General features: G+C 37.7%; 1 protein-coding gene across 4 annotated transcripts in view; it reads left to right on the top strand.

Annotated features, from left to right (window-relative positions):
• DCAF17 (DDB1 and CUL4 associated factor 17) overlaps window positions 1–16,799 on the top strand; it is a 36,554-nt gene that overhangs the window by 15,780 nt on the left and 3,975 nt on the right. For 3 of the 4 annotated variants that reach the window (XM_049615539.1, XM_049615540.1, XM_049615537.1), the window contains 6 exons: window positions 5,206–5,348; window positions 8,920–9,029; window positions 12,497–12,587; window positions 13,222–13,305; window positions 15,163–15,318; window positions 16,095–16,376. In XM_049615539.1, the coding sequence (XP_049471496.1) occupies window positions 5,206–5,348; window positions 8,920–9,029; window positions 12,497–12,587; window positions 13,222–13,305; window positions 15,163–15,318; window positions 16,095–16,241 (731 nt within the window). In that variant the 3' untranslated portion in view covers window positions 16,242–16,376. Of the gene's footprint in view, window positions 1–5,205; window positions 5,349–8,919; window positions 9,030–12,496; window positions 12,588–13,221; window positions 13,306–15,162; window positions 15,319–16,094; window positions 16,377–16,799 lie in introns of those variants that run through there. The other variant, XM_049615538.1, reaches the window with a different exon arrangement.

Below are 16,799 nucleotides of genomic sequence, written 5' to 3'. Positions count from 1 at the left end.
TGTACTATCAGAGTAATGTGTTCAAAGATTGCTTGAAATTATTTTTCTGTGTCATTAGGTTACCAATTTTATGTAATTAGGTTCATTTGTTTTAGTTTTTCAATTTTAGGTTTATATTTTTCCCTTTTGACTTTATTCTTGAAGTTGTAAAATGTGTATGTTTTAATGGTCAAAACTATATAAAAAGATATAGTCTGAGAAACTTTGCTGCCATCCATAAAAGTCCTTCCATTCTGTTACTTCCCTCCCCCAATTCCACCCTGCCCCTATAAGTAATCATTATTTTTAGTTTCTAGGTTATGCCTCTGTTGTTTCTTTTCATAAAAATAAGCAAACATGCAGGGGCGCCTGGGTGACTCAGTTAGGTAAGCATCCGACTTCGGCTCAGGTCGTGATCTCATGGTTTGTGGGTTTGAGCCCCGTGTCAGTCTCTGTGCTGACAGCTCGGAGCCTGGAGCCTGCTTCGGATTCTGTGTCCCCCTCTCCCTCCGCCCCTCCCCCGCCTGTGCTCTGTCTCTCTCTGTCTCTCAAAAATAAATAAATGTAAAAAAAAAATTTTTTTTTTTTTTAAATAAGCAAACATGCATATGTATTCTTTAAATGTTACCTTCTTGGGGCGCCTGGGTGGCTCAGTCTGTTAAGTGTCCACCTTCAGCTCAGGTCACAATCTTGTGGTCAGTGAGTTCGAGCCCCGCGTCGGGCTCTGGGCTGACGGCTGGGAGCCTGGAGGCTGCTTCCGATTCTGTGTCTCCCTCTCTCTCTGCCCCTCCCCCGTTCATGCTCTGTCTCTCTCTGTCTCAAAAATAAATAAACGTTAAAAAAAAAAAAATCTTAAAAAAAATTTTTTTTTTTAAATAAATAAATGCTCCCTTACACCAAATGTAGTATATTGTATACTCTGTTCCGTACCTTGTATTTTCATTAAACATGTAAATGTTAAAGCAAACATTTATTTAACAGAAGAAATATATAAGATTAGTACCTATATTTTATTGAGATAAAGTTGATGTATAGCATTAGATTAGTGTCAGCTGTACTTGCCAGTGATTCCTCATAGTTAGAATATTATTAAGGCCAGACGTGAGGCAAAGAGGAACTCTTGATGGTTTTGTTCCTTAGCCGTATTTGTCCCGGGAGCCACCTCTATACCTGTAAAATTACAAATAGAGACTGTAGTCAAGCATATGGTAGCCACCTTTCGCCAAACCCGACATGCTGTCACCCACAAATTCAAAAGGTGGCCCTCCAAAGCCTTGATATCCTGACTACAGCTCAAGAAGACACTTATGCTAATATTGAGACTAAATGTTATGTATATATCCCAGATGACTCTAATCTCTATCAAAAGTTTTAGCAGACATGCACACACAAATTAAAGCAATGTCTGACTCTTCTCATTCTCTCAGTGAGTGGGTTTCTTCCTGGTTTAGCGGACATGGATAGTCTTGGTGGAAAACACTTCTACTAGCTATGATAGTAATTATGCTAGTCTTTTTTATTATGGGGACTATTGTTACTACATGCTCTGCGTAAAGATGTCAGACAAATTATCTCAATGATGACTGTAGGAAACATCCTATTATGATGAGACCTCACGCATGCCTCCAACTCAAAAATATCTGCAACTAGGAGCCCTTCCTGTAGTGAGATAGCTCAGGATTTTTATGCCTCCCATTAGGTAGGACCTGCAATCCCTTTCAGCCTGAAGAAGCTACAGGAGATGAGACCTTCCCCCTTCAACACCCCTTAAGAATAAGGACAATAAAAATCCCATAGCAGGGAATGAGACAGGGAAACTGAAGGGGATGCCATGAGAGAAAAAGCTGGGTTTTTTCCCCTCTGCTTCTTTTCTGGCTTCTCTTCCTGCTAGGACCTGCATCTCTACCCCACTTCACACATGCCTTATAATGAAAACAGCCTTAGCCCTTCTTGTAAGGGACGAGGAGTTGATGACGCTCTAGAATAAATGACATCTAAGGAAGGCCCAGGTGAGAATGACTGGACAAAGCTATCATATGTGCATTGCAGGCCACGAGAGCTAGACATCTCTACACCAAGACCCCCTGGCTCCTAGGAAGAGAACCTGAGCCCTCATCTTTGTTCTAACCATTTCTTGGATGCCTGAGAGGACACATACATGAGACTGCCATCCTCAATAAAAAAACCCAGACCCCAAGCAGTGATGAGACTCGTGCTTCTTTCCTCTCTCAGTCTCCCGGACAGTTCATCTGTATCTGTTTGCTCTATATCTTCAATAAACTCTGCTTTCACCTAAAAAAAAAAGAAAAAAAAATTTTTAAATTTTTGTGTACACTATAAAGTGACCACTGCAGTAAATCTAGTTACTACTTTCACCATATAGTTGACCCCCTTCCCCTATGATAACCATCAGTCTGTTTTCTGTCTCTAGGAACTCCTATAAATAATGCCCCAATGAACATAGGGGTGCATATATCTTTTCAAATTAGTGATTTTATCTTCTTTGGGTAAATAACCAGTAGTGGAATTGCTGGATCATATGGTAGTTCTGTTTTTAATTTTTTGAGGAACCTCCGTGCTGTTTTCCTTAGTGGCTGCACCAATTTACATTCCCAGCAACAATGCACAAGAGTTCCCTTTTCGTTACATCCTCTCCAACTGCTATTGTTTCTTATCTTGTTTTTTTTTAATTTTAGAGTGTGAGTGGGGGAGAGGGGTGGCAGGGGGAGAGAGAGTATCTTAAGCAGGCTCCACACTCAGCACAGAGCCTGATGCAGGGCTCAATCCCACAACCCTGGGATCATGACCTGAGCTAAAATCAAGAGTCAGATTCTCAACCAACTGAGCCACCCAGGCACCCCTCTTATCTTTTTCATAATAGACATTCTAACAGGTGTGAGGTTTTGATTTGCATTTCCCTGATATATTCCCTATATTTTAAAATTACAGAAAAATCTTACTATAGCTATTCTTTTATAAACAATACAACATTTTGTACAATTTATATTAAAACTCTGAAGTATTGCTTGACCTTTCACAGACTCAAAGCATTGTAATCATTATTATTATTTTCTTTTTCATGCCTCTCTTTTCACAGTCTAGCAAGTAGGAACCCCTTTTGCTGACTCTGTTATTCTTTTAATACTACCCTGCCATCCTATAAATATCCTTTATCACAACAACTAGATGGTTCAGAAGGATCTTAAAATTTCCTCATGACAAGACATAGAATCAGCTACTCTCTGAGAACTTCTAGGACTCTAGTTGAAAATAGTATTAGAGATCAAAATTTCAGGTTACTGGGGACCCATCAGAATTGTGATTAGCAGAGTCCCACTGCTACTCTGGGGCCATTTTTAGCAACTGCTGAGAAAAGTATTTCTTTTTAAGTGTATCTTTTTGCATTGATTTTCTTCTAGTGTTAATACCTATTTTATATTCTCTATAACATACCTACTTAAAATTTTAGCCCCAAATTCAAACTCCAATTATATTTTTTCTTTTTTTATAATTTTTTGTCATCCACCATCATTCCATAGCTACTGTATTATCACATATGATGTTTGTATTTCTTTCATAATTTATCTAACATTTTTAGCTGAGTTTTCTGTTGGGTTCATTTTTTCCTCATTAAGAAGACTTCTTTATATATTAAGAATATTACTTTCTTCCTAAAAGCTTTTTTAAAAAAAGCACTTTAAATATATTTGATATGTTTATACCTGTCTCTTCCTCAGCACTGTCAGTTTGTGAATTCACTTTTCATTATTTTTCTCCTATATATAGGACCCAGTAGTAAAGTGTCTTTATGTCTAATAAAGCACACAGCACACACTTCTTTTTTTTTTTTTTTTAAGATTTTTTTTTTTTTTTTGGAAAGAGAACACAAACAAGGGGAGGGGGGGGGGGGGGGGGTGGGGAGAAAGAAAATCCCAAGCAGATTCCCTGCTGTCAGCTCAGAGCCCAACACAGGGCTTGATCTCACAAAATGATGCGATCATGACCTGAGCCCAAATCAAGAGTCGGAAGCTTAAGCAACTGAGCCACCCTGGCAACCCAAAGCACACACTTATATATGTAACTTAGGGCTCTTGAGTGAATGGGTCTTCCTAAGGCAAGCCCCTTTACTGGCAGTGTTGGCCTCATAACCAAAGATTAAACACTAAAAGCAAAAGGGTAAAGAAAGAGTCCCAAGTAACCACTTGCCGAAACAGAATGTTTGGTATATTCTAAAGTTCCACTTACGCACTTGTGTAAGAGTGCATCTGTTTTACTCTACTTAAAATTAGTTGACCCAAAGACAACTAATGACCTGAGCTAAAATCAAGAGTCAGATTCTCAACCAACTGAGCCACCCAGGCACCCCTCTTATCTTTTTCATAATAGACATTCTAACTAAAAGGCACCAACAGATATTTCTTTTATGGTGTTAGTCTCTACAAGACAGTGAATGGCTAGATTTATCTAAACTAGTTAACTTATCTAAAGATAATACTAGTGTTAGTCGCCATCCTTTAATAAAGCTACCTCTGTGACAGGACCTGTCCTAAGTGGTTACATTCATTATGACTAATATCACTTACATACTGGAAATCTTAAGACTGCTCGTATAAAATTTGCTAAGTATAACCTGTTAGTCTGGAATATGGAAGATCTCTTCCTCACATCTGAAGGAAATTATTAGACCTAATTATGTTGTAGGATTGTTATGAGAGTTGGAAATTGTGTGTAACTCAGAATCGTATACATAGATGTCTAGTAAATGGTAGCTGTTTTTATTAGGTGTACTTTGTCATTTTTTGCTATCATAAGCACCTTCGGTCCACTTTTTTATCTCCACTCAGCTGCAGGTCACACATGCCCTGGAAACAGATGTCTAAACTAGTTAACTTATCTAAAGATAATACTAGTATTAGTCGCCATCCTTTAATAAAGCTACCACTGTGACAGGACCCGTCCTAAGTGGTTACATTCATTATGACTAATATCACTTATATACTGGAAATCTTAAGACTGCTCGTGTAACATAAAGTTGACTTCTTGCATAACATTTGTTGCCTACCAGCTTTCTCTTTTCTTAGCAATCAGCCCTTTCCTGATTATATTTTATTTCTTAAATATAGTAATTTCTCGTTAATGAAAGTTCATAGATGATGCATGCATCATGAATGTTCCAAGGCTACCAGAACAGAGAAACTAATAAATTCCTTTTGCCCATCTCTACAGACTCACCACCACTGCTTTTTGAGGTGTCCTCCCTGGAGAATGCTTTCCAGATTGGAGGCCATCCTTGGCACTATATCATCACACCTAATAAGAAGAAACAGAAAGGAGTTTTCCATATTTGTGCCCTGAAAGATAATTCCTTGGTAAATCATGAGTGATCAGACTTTTTAGTAGTAAATGTATATCAGAAATTCTTCATTTTCTACTTTGTATTAAGAATTCCTAAGAATTTTTGTTTGTGTTAATAATTTGTAAACAATGTTAGGTACAGAAGGATACAAAGAATATAACAAACGCCTGTGTATACTACCAAGAATTTAAAAACATTAACATTTGAAAATGCTTAGTGACCAAAGATTTCTCATGGGATCTCGTGCAGTGCAACACATCTCCCAAGCTCCATAGTGGGAATTATTGTTGCAGTATGTTCAGGCTGCCTCTGAACTTGCTGGTGGAATGTATAGTTGATTCTGTTTTTTCGTGGTTTGCTGCTATTTGCTTTCCAGAGCAGAACCAGGTAGAACTCTGTTGGTCACAATGTAAGCACTGAAACACTTTGAATTTTCAAGAACTTTAGTTATTTACGGCAGAATAGGAAGAAATGATAAGACATGGTAAGACAATAGAAATTTCTACTCCTTGAATTCATTTTTATTTTCTTTTTGAAAATGATTTAGGCATTGATTTATCGTTTAATTTAATTTAATTTAATTTAATTTAATTTAATTTAAAGAGTGCCTAATGTGGGCCAGGCATGGCTGGGGACACCTTCCTTCCTTCAAGTTGCTTATGCTCTCTGAAGCACACATGTAGATAAGTAAGATGCAGTCTGTTAACGTACAGTGATTAAGATAAGTGCCAAAGAGTGGATGCACAGTGATGATGGGTAGGGGGGTTGCATCTTTGTTTTCTGTTGCTGAGTTAGTGTAGTTTATTTCTGGAACCTCCTGATATATGAGATGAACTTAATTTTTCTGAAGCAGACTCCACTTATTCCATATCCATCTCTTCCAGGACCGTGCTCAATCAGTCACTGTTCGATTCAGTGGCTTTTAGAGTCACAGGCCTCCTTACACCACACTGAAGACCAACATAGTCTTGGGTCCAGTTATCTATTTCTGTTGATGTCGCCACCAGGGAACACTATGTATAGTGTCTTCTAGTTTCCTTCTGTCGGAACATTGTTCCCTTCCATTTTCTCATTTACCTGTCACATGTGGCAGCTCCAGTGACGTCCTCTTTTACAGTGGCCTCTCTAGATAGAGGCTGCCATGACAAGTCTGTGATTTGATTATTTACCTCTCAGCCAGTGAACATTCTGCAACCACCAGGACCTATCATAGCTCTCTTTCACTTAACTTTTCCATCCTGTCAAACCCCGTACAATTCTAGATATTCTTTTTATATAAGAACAGATAATATATATTATTGTGTGTGTGTGTGCACGTGCGTGTGCACACACACACACACACACAAAATGGCTTCCAGCATCTATACCAAGCATGTCTATCAAGTACTGTCCTGTAATAACTGATTATAACATCTAGTCAAATCTGTATTTCTTTTTTTTAATTTTATTTATTTATTTATTTTTTAAATTTTTTTTTCAACGTTTTTTATTTATTTTTGGGACAGAGAGAGACAGAGCATGAACGGGGGAGGGGCAGAGAGAGAGGGAGACACAGAATCGGAAACAGGCTCCAGGCTCCGAGCCATCAGCCCAGAGCCCGACGCGGGGCTCGAACTCACCGACCGCGAGATCGTGACCTGGCTGAAGTCGGACGCTTAACCGACTGCGCCACCCAGGCGCCCCTCAAATCTGTATTTCAACATATTCATAACTAATTGCCAAATCCAGGGAAAGGTTTCAGTCCTTTTGCCAGACAGCTTTCTGGTAAGGACGTTAATTTAAGGATGCATATGCCCTTTACTTCCCCACCAGTCAGTCAGAAGAGTAGATTACCCAAAAACACATGCAGCCAAACTGAAGAATTCAGAAAATGTTTCATAGCTTCCTATTAAACTGAGCTTTAAAATCTAGCATTCAAGCACATAATAAAAACTGCAGAAGCTGGTAATAATGCTGTCTTATATTTAAAAGATCGTATTTCTTTTGCATGTTATAGTTATTACAATGAAGAGAATCGTCTAAAGGAAGATATGTATAGTATGTGCATGTTTGATATTAAAGGAACATCTGGAGCTAATGCCATCTTGGATATGTTAATTTTAGTGTTAGCAAGCAAGGTATTTAATTCCATTGATTTTCTTATGTATATACAATGTGATAATACCACCATTCCTATTAGAAATTATTAGGATACTTATAAAAATTCCTTAAAAATTAAAACATTCACTAGTACTAGTATGTGTTAAATTCCATTTTTTTTTTTAGCATGGAATTCAAAAAAGTAGCCCCCACCTACTTCTCTAGTCTCATGACTGGACACCATGCGTATTTTCTAGGAGCCAGAATTAAAATTTTTATTCATGTGTATCCACACACATGCTGTATGGATTAACATTTTTGTGCTTCAGATTTTGCCATCTCTTGTAGCCATTTTGTACTCATCCTTTAAGGCTTACTTCAAGCTCTTTTTTTCATCCTGAAATTCTGCTCACTTGGGTTGAATGCTTGATAATATCCTGTGTGTGGCTTGATCACTTTGTTTTCTACACCGTCTTATTCTTTTCTGTTCTGTTTGTGTTTCTGCCTCCCTTTTTGATAATGAGATTTTGACGGCAAGGGTTATGTTTAGTTCATGTGTGGTCTGAACACCTAGTGTGATACTTGAGACATAGTATCCTGTCAGTATATGCTAGTGAAATTAGTAGGTTAATATTTCAAAAATATGAGTATCTAATAGGAAAGGTGGTATCACTTCATTTTGTGTTGGAAAAATTAAAGAAATTAAATGAAATTAATGTATCCATGCTGGTATTAGCTCCCAGTGCTCCTTTGTATAAGGTAAAACATTTATGTACATATGTGATCATATATCACGGAGGTAACTTCTCTTTATTTTAATGTCTAAATGTCCTGCCATGAAATAAATCTCTCCTTGCCTAAAAGGCTAAGCAGACCTAAAAGGCTATTAGACCATTTCCTCATTATTAGAGGTTAACATCTGACTTATCCAAAAAGATTATGTGACCTGTTTCTGAGATTTTAGATTGGGTTGCATATTTATTTGTGCGCTATGCACACTTTTTGACAGTTTATTAGGGATGGGCAAGGGAAGAAGTTGTAGGGGACTGCATGTGCATAATTATACAGAGTTATATAATGGAAAGTCCTTGGGCTTTGGAATCAGAGCTGCTGTTTTGCAGCTGCAAAACACTGAGCAAATGATTTGTCCTCTTTGTGATTTTATCTTCATCAAAATGGGGGTAGTCATATGTGCTTTGAGTATTGTTAAAATCAAATGAAATGGCTCTAAAACATCTATTGCAATGTCTGACACAAAATAGATGCTTGAGATAGGATTACTGTTAGGTTGTTATTTGTGAGGCAAACTGTATGGTACAGAGCAGATGTTCTGGATTTCTCAAGTATGACTGCCCGAATTCAGTTCTTCTGCATATCCCAGTTCAACTGTTGATATTTTCTTTTCCCTGTAGCTTTGATTTACTGATCTATCATTGATGTTAGATTTGAAAACTTATTTTATTCTCCATTAATCTTTATTTTCAATATTTTTTCCCCAACTTTAGGCAAAAAATGGGATCCAAGAAATGGAATGTTGTTCTCTAGAATCTGACTGGATCTATTTTCATCCTGATGCTTCTGGTAGAATAATACATGTTGGCCCCAATCAGGTCAAGTGAGTATTTTTTTTAATTTTTTTTAAGTTTACTTATTTATTTTGAGAGAGAGAGAGAGAGAGAGAGAGGGAGGGCAAGCGAGCACAAGTAGGGGAGGAACAGAGAGAGAGAGGGAGAGAGAGAGATAATCCCAAGCAGGCTCCACACCAGCAGCGCAGAGCCTGATGCAGAGCTTGACTTCATGAACCCCGAGATCATGACCTGAGCTGAAATCAAGAACCAGATGCTTAACCAACTGAGCCACCCAGGTGCCCTTCAAGTGAGTATTTTCATTAGTTGCTTTAAAGCGAAAAGTAGCTTTTGGAAGCATTTATTGGCGTGTTTATTTTTGCCAGCTCACTGCTGACCCAATTACAGAAATAATTAGCTTGTTGTAGGTTGCTTCCTCAGAGAACCTGACTTTATTCTTTCAGCCTCCTCATTACTGTTTGTAGATATTACATTTAAATAAATTCTTTGGTGGATGATATATGGGTAAAAGGAGATTCAGATTGTCTTGTCTTCATCAGGTTTTAATTCTCTAGGATTAATGAGAGATGATTGTTTTTGGTGTAAAAGATAGCTTTAGTGCAGGAGTTGTTTGAAGTGAACCTTGTTTTGTTTTGTTGACCCACATCTACATCCAGGTGACCTTTCCTTCCTTGAAATACTCTTCATTTGGCTTCCCTGACACCACAGTTTTCCTGAATATTTCCCTCCCTCTTTGATGTGTCTTTCTTCATGTCCTTTCATGTTCATCCTCTTCTAGAGGAAGTCTTCCAGACTTTAATTACTACATGTCCTCAGGATTTAGACCCTATTTTCTTCTCACTCTTCATTCCCTTTCTGCATGATTCTATTTATTCCTTTGGCTTCAAAGATCATGTGTACACCAAAACTCCAAAATTTATATCCTTGCCCAAATTTCTCATCTAAGCTCAGCCAAAAATCTGGAATTATTCTTAACACTTTGTTACCTTCTTGTCTTTCTTTCATCATATGCATATACTCTTGACTTTTCATATACATATACTCATGTACATTGCCCCCCCATCTCTCTCTCTCTCTCTTTCCCTTTCTCTCTCTCCCTCTTGCTCACCCCCTCCCTGTCCCTTACATACACACACACACATACATACACACACACACACACACCCGCACCATATATCCTGTGAATCCTTTGTTGTTGTTATATTACTAAATTTTCCTAAATCCTCCTCTTCCTGCCCTTGGCCATTGTCACCATGTTGGTCAGACCATTGTCATCATTAGCCTGGACTATATTAATAGGCTACCTCCTGGACTCCAAGAATTATTTTTGCACTCTTTAAGTCTATTTTCTTCTCAGCAGTGAGAGTGATTTTTAGGAACATTAACAAACACAAAAACCTAACTAAATGGATTCTACTTTAACCTTCTTATGGCTTCTTGTTCCTGAGATAAAGACCAGCATACTTAGTATGGTCTGGAAGATCATCCTCCCACTCAGTTCACTTCAGCAGTGCCGTCATTTCAGAAAGCTGGGGGCTGTTTCCTCTGGAATGTGTTTCCCCTCCCTGTTCTGCCTAATTTCTCTTCATATTTCATGCCCCAGCTTAAATATCCTTTTTTTGCAGAGTCCTTCCCTGAGACCCCTCGTTAGATTCGCTCCCCCATCACATTTTCATTGCACCCACTGTGTCATGTTCTTCTAACACAGCAATTTTAATTAGTTATTTATGTGATCATCTGTTTAAATATCTAGCTTTAGAATCAGCAACTCCATAATGACAGAGAAAGAGTCTGTTTTGCTGATATTTAGAACCCCAGCACTTGAACATAGTGCTTAGCACAGAGTAGCTGCTCCGTAAGTTTGTTGAATAAGAAAGGTATTGTCTGCGTTATTTATTCCTCATGCTTCATGATAATTAATCTACTTCTCTGGATTGATTATAAAGATGATAAAGGGACTTAATTAAATAAGATGATGAACTTTTATAAAAAGTCTTAAAATCTGTAGTTTAGCTTTATTAAACCATACTTTTAATGTTTGTTGCTACCCACCTTTTAAAAAAAAAAAAAAAGTTTATTTCTTTTGAGAGAGAGAAAGCGTGCGTGCATGCTTGTGTGTGTATGTGTGTGTGCGTGTGAACGAGCAGGGAAGGGGCAGGGAAGGGGCAGAGAGAATCCCAAGCAGGCTCTGTGCTGACGCAGGGCTCCATCTCACAAACTGGTGAGATTGTGACCTGGGCTGAAATCAAGAGTCAGACACTTACCTCACTGAGCCACCCAGGCACCTCTCCACCCACCTTTTAGTAGTACTTTGAGTTTAAGAAAATAAGAGCCACAGAGCGTGTGCCCTTTTGGCAGGTTCTAAAAGATAGGCACTTTTAAATAATTAAGATAATGAATTGAGTAATTTAAAATACAATCTGATTTCTTTGTCTCTGGCAAAGAAAGCCTCCTGGCTCTCTCTGGCCACTGTGGCTGCTACTCCCTGCTATTCTTTTTGCTTGCATTCTAGATTTTATGCTTTAATAACATTGTGCTTTTGAAGCTTGTTAATGCTGTGAACAGATTTATGTGGGTGGTGAGCAAATTATTTTATTTTCTCTTGCTTAATAAGTTTGATCCATAAGGCCATTTGCACTCAGAAAACCCAAATCTTTAAATATAATCCTACAAAAAAAAAGTGTTAAGTAAATTGCAGTTTTCAAATATTACTCTTTTATGAAAACTCTTAGTTTAGGCTTAGTTGCTAATCGAGTCTCTCCCTTTTTTTAATTTTAATGTTTATTTATTTATTTTGAGAGAAAGAGAGAGCCAGGGAGGGCCAGAGGGAGGAGGAAGGGAGGGAGGGAGAGAGAGAGGGACTGTGTGTGTGTGTGTGTGTGTGGACGAAAGGCAGAAGGGCAGAGAGAGAGAGGGGAGAGAAGGAGGGAGAATCCGAAGCACAGAGCCCGACATGGGTCTCAAACTCACAAACCGTGAGACCGTGACCTGAGCCAAAATCAAGAGTCAGACACTTAACTGACTGAGCAACCCCAGGTGCCCCAAATCCAATCTGTCATATAGTTAACTCTGAGTATTGGTCATTAATATCTCATGATAGATTCAGAAGTAAAAAATGCCAATATCTAGTATAATGCCATTGTTAAAACTGAAACATTAAAGACTTGTTGCAGGACAACAAAGATAAGGTTCTTTAAGAGTAACTTTCAGTAAGCCAGTTTGAAAGATGGCTTAAGCCTGAGGAAGCTGCTTCATTACCTACCTCAGGAGTACCTGTTGTCACAGGTTTTTCTGTCTAACAAAATCTCTGAATTTGAAGGAGTTTCTGGACACTTAAGTGATCAGACATGAACATTTCAGACTACTCAGGAGGAGAGAACTAACTCAGTGTTGTTACTGTACTTTTCATTTGTTAAGTTTTATTTCAGTAGTTCAACTTTACCACTTTGATGGTGTGTTGAGGTCCTAGGTTCTTAGAATCTTTTTTCCTTTTCAGAGTTTTAAAGCTAAATGAAGTAGAAAATAATAGTGCCCAGCATCAGATCTCTGAAGACTTTGTCATTTTGGCCAACAGGGAGAAGAACAAAGTAAGTCAGGAGTACTTTAAAATTCTTTGTATATCACTGTCTTTCTATTTGAGAATATAGTATGCAAATGTGTTTCTCTTTCGCTGTGGCTGAAAAGAACAGCACAATCCTGTAGAAATCTGAGTGTTTTTGTCTGCATAGGGAGCTAGGCTTAGCCTCATGCACAGTTGAGATTTGAAAAGAGGTGGTTATATTAAGCTGTCTTCTGCTAATTTCTGTTTCCTTTCTGGGTTTCTCTTTTAGTTTTTATTGATGAGTTATCGACCTTTGGGTTTAATTAATTGTGCAAACTTGGAGTCAGTTGGGTTAAATATGAATCAGAAATCACATACCATGCTTTAACTCCAGGTAGTTGTTTTCTTTTAGTGTGCAAATTAAGAGCATGAATAAAATTATGTGGAGAGAAATTTCTAAAAGCAGATCCACTGCTTTTGGTATTTTATCCATTAATTTATTATAGTGAAGTATTTTTGCTAATTGGAGGATCAGAAATCTGCTTTAGAATTTTCTCAGTAGAAGAAAGAATTATGGGTGTTGGAGAAGGGTTGACTGTTTAACCAAATTTAATACAATTTTGCTATTTGCTGTACATGATAGGACTCATCATATCTTTTTATTTGTCTCCATATGATAGAATGAAAACTTACTCACTGTTACAGCTTCTGGACGGGTGGTGAAAAAAAAATTTAACCTTCTGGATGATGACCCAGAACAAGAGGTATTACTTTAGCCAGACATAGCAAACCAAATGAGTGTGTACTAGCCCTATGGTTTTTAAATTATGCTTCCCAAACTCTGGGGTAGAGGTTCGGGGTGAGCAGTTCCATACAGACTTCGTTGGTAGGATTGTGCGTGCTGTTTCAACCAATGCGTCCCCATCATCTGCTCTTCTCATATTAGAATTATTCATAAGATTTTGTTTGCAGGAAGATTTATAGAGCCAAAATAATTTGAAAACACTACTAGCTTATTGCTTGTTAATATATACAGGGTTTTTTCCTTTTCTTTCTTGTTTTTTTTTTTTTTTTTTTAACGTGCACACTTTGTAGGGAAATATATCCTGATGACTTTATGGCTTTTCCTTTACAAGACACAGATATGTTTATTAATGATTGCGGGCCAGGGAAGAAGGGTGTGAGGGTGTGGTAAATTAGTTCAGCCTGTGGCCTGAACTTGACATTGCCAGCCACTGAGCTAATACATTTTTATCCTTTTCTTTTAAAGAGGCATTGAAAGTTCTTATGAAATCAACTGGCAGTGATAATGCTTTGAATATATAACCATTGCATGAATACAAAGTCTATTTAGACCAGATAATTGTATTCGTTCTGTGACCATTTCTAGGTAGAAATATTAGAGTAGCCTTCTAAGGATAGTTTTTGAAAATCTTTTTCAAAGGTTAGAGGTTTCCCAGTATGTGGCTGCACTCCAAAAAGTATGTGGCTGCATGCCATATATATATGGCAACAATAATTAACAAGGAGAAGGTGGTAGCAAAAAGAGAGATAGTCTCCATCAAGAGCTTAGAAAACAAGGTTTAGCCTGCAAAGGAAAAACCAAAAGGGATTGTAACTAAAAGCTATAAAATCACTGACACCCAGGCAAGAAGTCACTCTTTGAAGTTTGACCAAGGTAATATTAAGGCAAAAAAGTAAATAAAAAGGAACCATGTATAATAAATCTGATAAAGTTTTATGTTATGGGTAGTAAAGGCAGAAAATATAAGTGGATTAAAAAGTAGTTTTACCAAATGTAAGTGAAGGATTAGTATGTGGTGGTTAAAAGAAACTTGTGCCTGCCAAAATGTGCCTTCCTGTAGCCCATCCTTGGATGGCTGGCACAGATCTGCTTCCCCTGTGAGGCTATTGGAGTCCCAGGTTTTCTTCTTTAAACAGAGTTCTGAGGTTAGATTTTTCTCTTGTAAGTCTTTACCATCATTAGTCATTTCCAAGAAATATCTCTTATCCCAGTTCTGTTCTGTGGGTTGGATTTCAGTTCCTAGTTAATATTCTTCCTCAAGTGTAAGCAGCCATTTTTACTTTTTTTTTAGAGAACCAAAAAGAGTTAAAAAAAAAAAAAGATGGCAAAGAGAGTCATAAATAGTATGTGATAGGTCATCAGTTCTTCCTGAAATGACTTGTGATTTTCTGGTGTAAGACTCTTCTGACACAGTAGGTAGTTTTTAGGTTTCAGAACTGAGCTGCATATATTTAGTACTATCTGGGAACCAGTGAACACACACGTCAGAGGCAGCAGTTGAACACCTCTTTGGAACTTGGAGAAGTTCTGGGTTGCTGTCATAATAGAGAATTTCAATAATACTTTGGCCAAGATCTGCATAGACTTGAGTCTGTTAGAATCTGTGGGATGCTGCTTAAGTCTTCAGAATCTTGGGACTTTTACTAGGCATAAAAGTAGAGACACATTTCTGCTTATGCTCTCACCCATTCATTCTTCTTTCCACATTTTTAAAATAGAAAGATAATAGAAGAGTTAAACTATGAACAGGAATAATCCTAAGTGGATAACTGGATTTTGCCCCTTTTTCCTCTACCTAACCCATCCGTTCCCTAAGACTTTTAAAATTGTGGACTATGAAGATGAGCTGGATTTGCTTTCTGTGGTAGCTGTTACCCAAATAGATGCTGAAGGAAAAGCTCACCTGGATTTCCACTGTAATGAATATGGAACTTTACTTAAAAGCATTCCACTAGAGGAGTCATGGGATGTGGTGAGTAGAGTCAGTGGAATTCAAAGTTGTAAGAATTTTCTTCATAGGTCACATTCATTGAAACACGTGCTACTGTGTTCATGTCAGTCCAGGCTCACCTGTACCAATGACCACATCAAAGAGGTATCATCCGACTGGACAAAAACGAGTACTTCTTAAACCTTCCTTCCCTGGGAACTAGAGGACGCCTCCTTTCTGGAGGCCCTGAAGATAAAGTTTTATGTTTTATTCTGAGACATGCTGTTTATTTCCTTACCATAGTCTTAGGTTTTCTCACATTTTATAAGTTTGATAACATTTTTAAAAATAGAAGCGTACTGTGTTGAATCCCCCCAGTTATTTAAGAGATGATATCTAAGCATGTAGGGTTTCTAGGCACTCTAAGAAATATCTGTTTACTTTTTTGATTATTATAGTATATAAAAGTTATAAGGAAGAGTAGCTGCCATTTTATCCAATCACTTGTTTTATCAAATATCTGAGAGGTTTAGCAACTTTCCCACTCTCACACAGTGAGATAGAGTACAGGCAATGGAATCCAGGTGTTCTGACTTCTAAGACCAGGGTTCTTTTTATTTTCAACATTTCATGTAATGCCTGCCTCATAAGGAATCTGCATGTTCATAAATAATGACAATAAACTATTTCTAGCAACTGTTTTGCCTCCATGTATATATTTGAAGATCTCTAGCATAGGTGCTATGACATTTTAGTGACACAGTTGTGAATATGGTTGTGTGAAAAGGAGATTTCATTTGGCTGTGTTTTCATTCCAGACATACAGCCATGAAGTCTACTTTGACAGAGACTTGGTACTACACATAGAACAGAAACCCAGCAGGGTCTTCAGCTGCTACGTTTACCAGATGGTATGTGACCCTGGCGAAGAAGAAACAACAAACAGAAGTTGTGAAAAGGAGTGAGATACTTTTAAAACTTGAGATGTAACTCATGAGACTTTTAGCCACATATCCAAGCAACTATGTTCAGTCCTCCTCTCTGTTATCTGTGTAGCAAGTCCTCCAGTATTTTCTAGAAAACATCTTGTATTGACCTCACATGACTGTGACTTCTTTTTTAAATTATTGCCATACATGTGGTAAGGACTTCATTTTATGGAGAGAGTTTTTTAGAATGACATCCCAAGAAGTCTAGCATTTAGAGCTTTTAGCTAGGTGGTGATGCAAATATCAGGTGTTGTGGAGCACAAAAAAACAAATTGGTGCCAGTTGTTGGGAGAAGGTTACTGATGGAGAAGTGTTAAACATGGTTCTTAAAAGATGGTATGGAATTTTGATTGGTAAGACGACGCAGAAGAGACAAAAAAACAAAAGGTGTAAAGGAGTCAGAAAGAAATGCTCCATCCTGTATACCAAACTTTGCCTTAGGGTGAGAAATGAAATCCATAATGTGAAATAATACCTTTGAGCCAAAAATGTGTCATCATGTTTTTTAAATCATATATGTGTATATATGTATAT

Source organism: Panthera uncia (assembly GCF_023721935.1).
Source record: "Panthera uncia isolate 11264 chromosome C1 unlocalized genomic scaffold, Puncia_PCG_1.0 HiC_scaffold_3, whole genome shotgun sequence".
Taxonomy (NCBI): Eukaryota; Metazoa; Chordata; class Mammalia; order Carnivora; family Felidae; genus Panthera; species Panthera uncia.
Note: the sequence above shows the minus strand (reverse complement) of the source record. Positions and strands in the feature narration are given on the sequence as shown.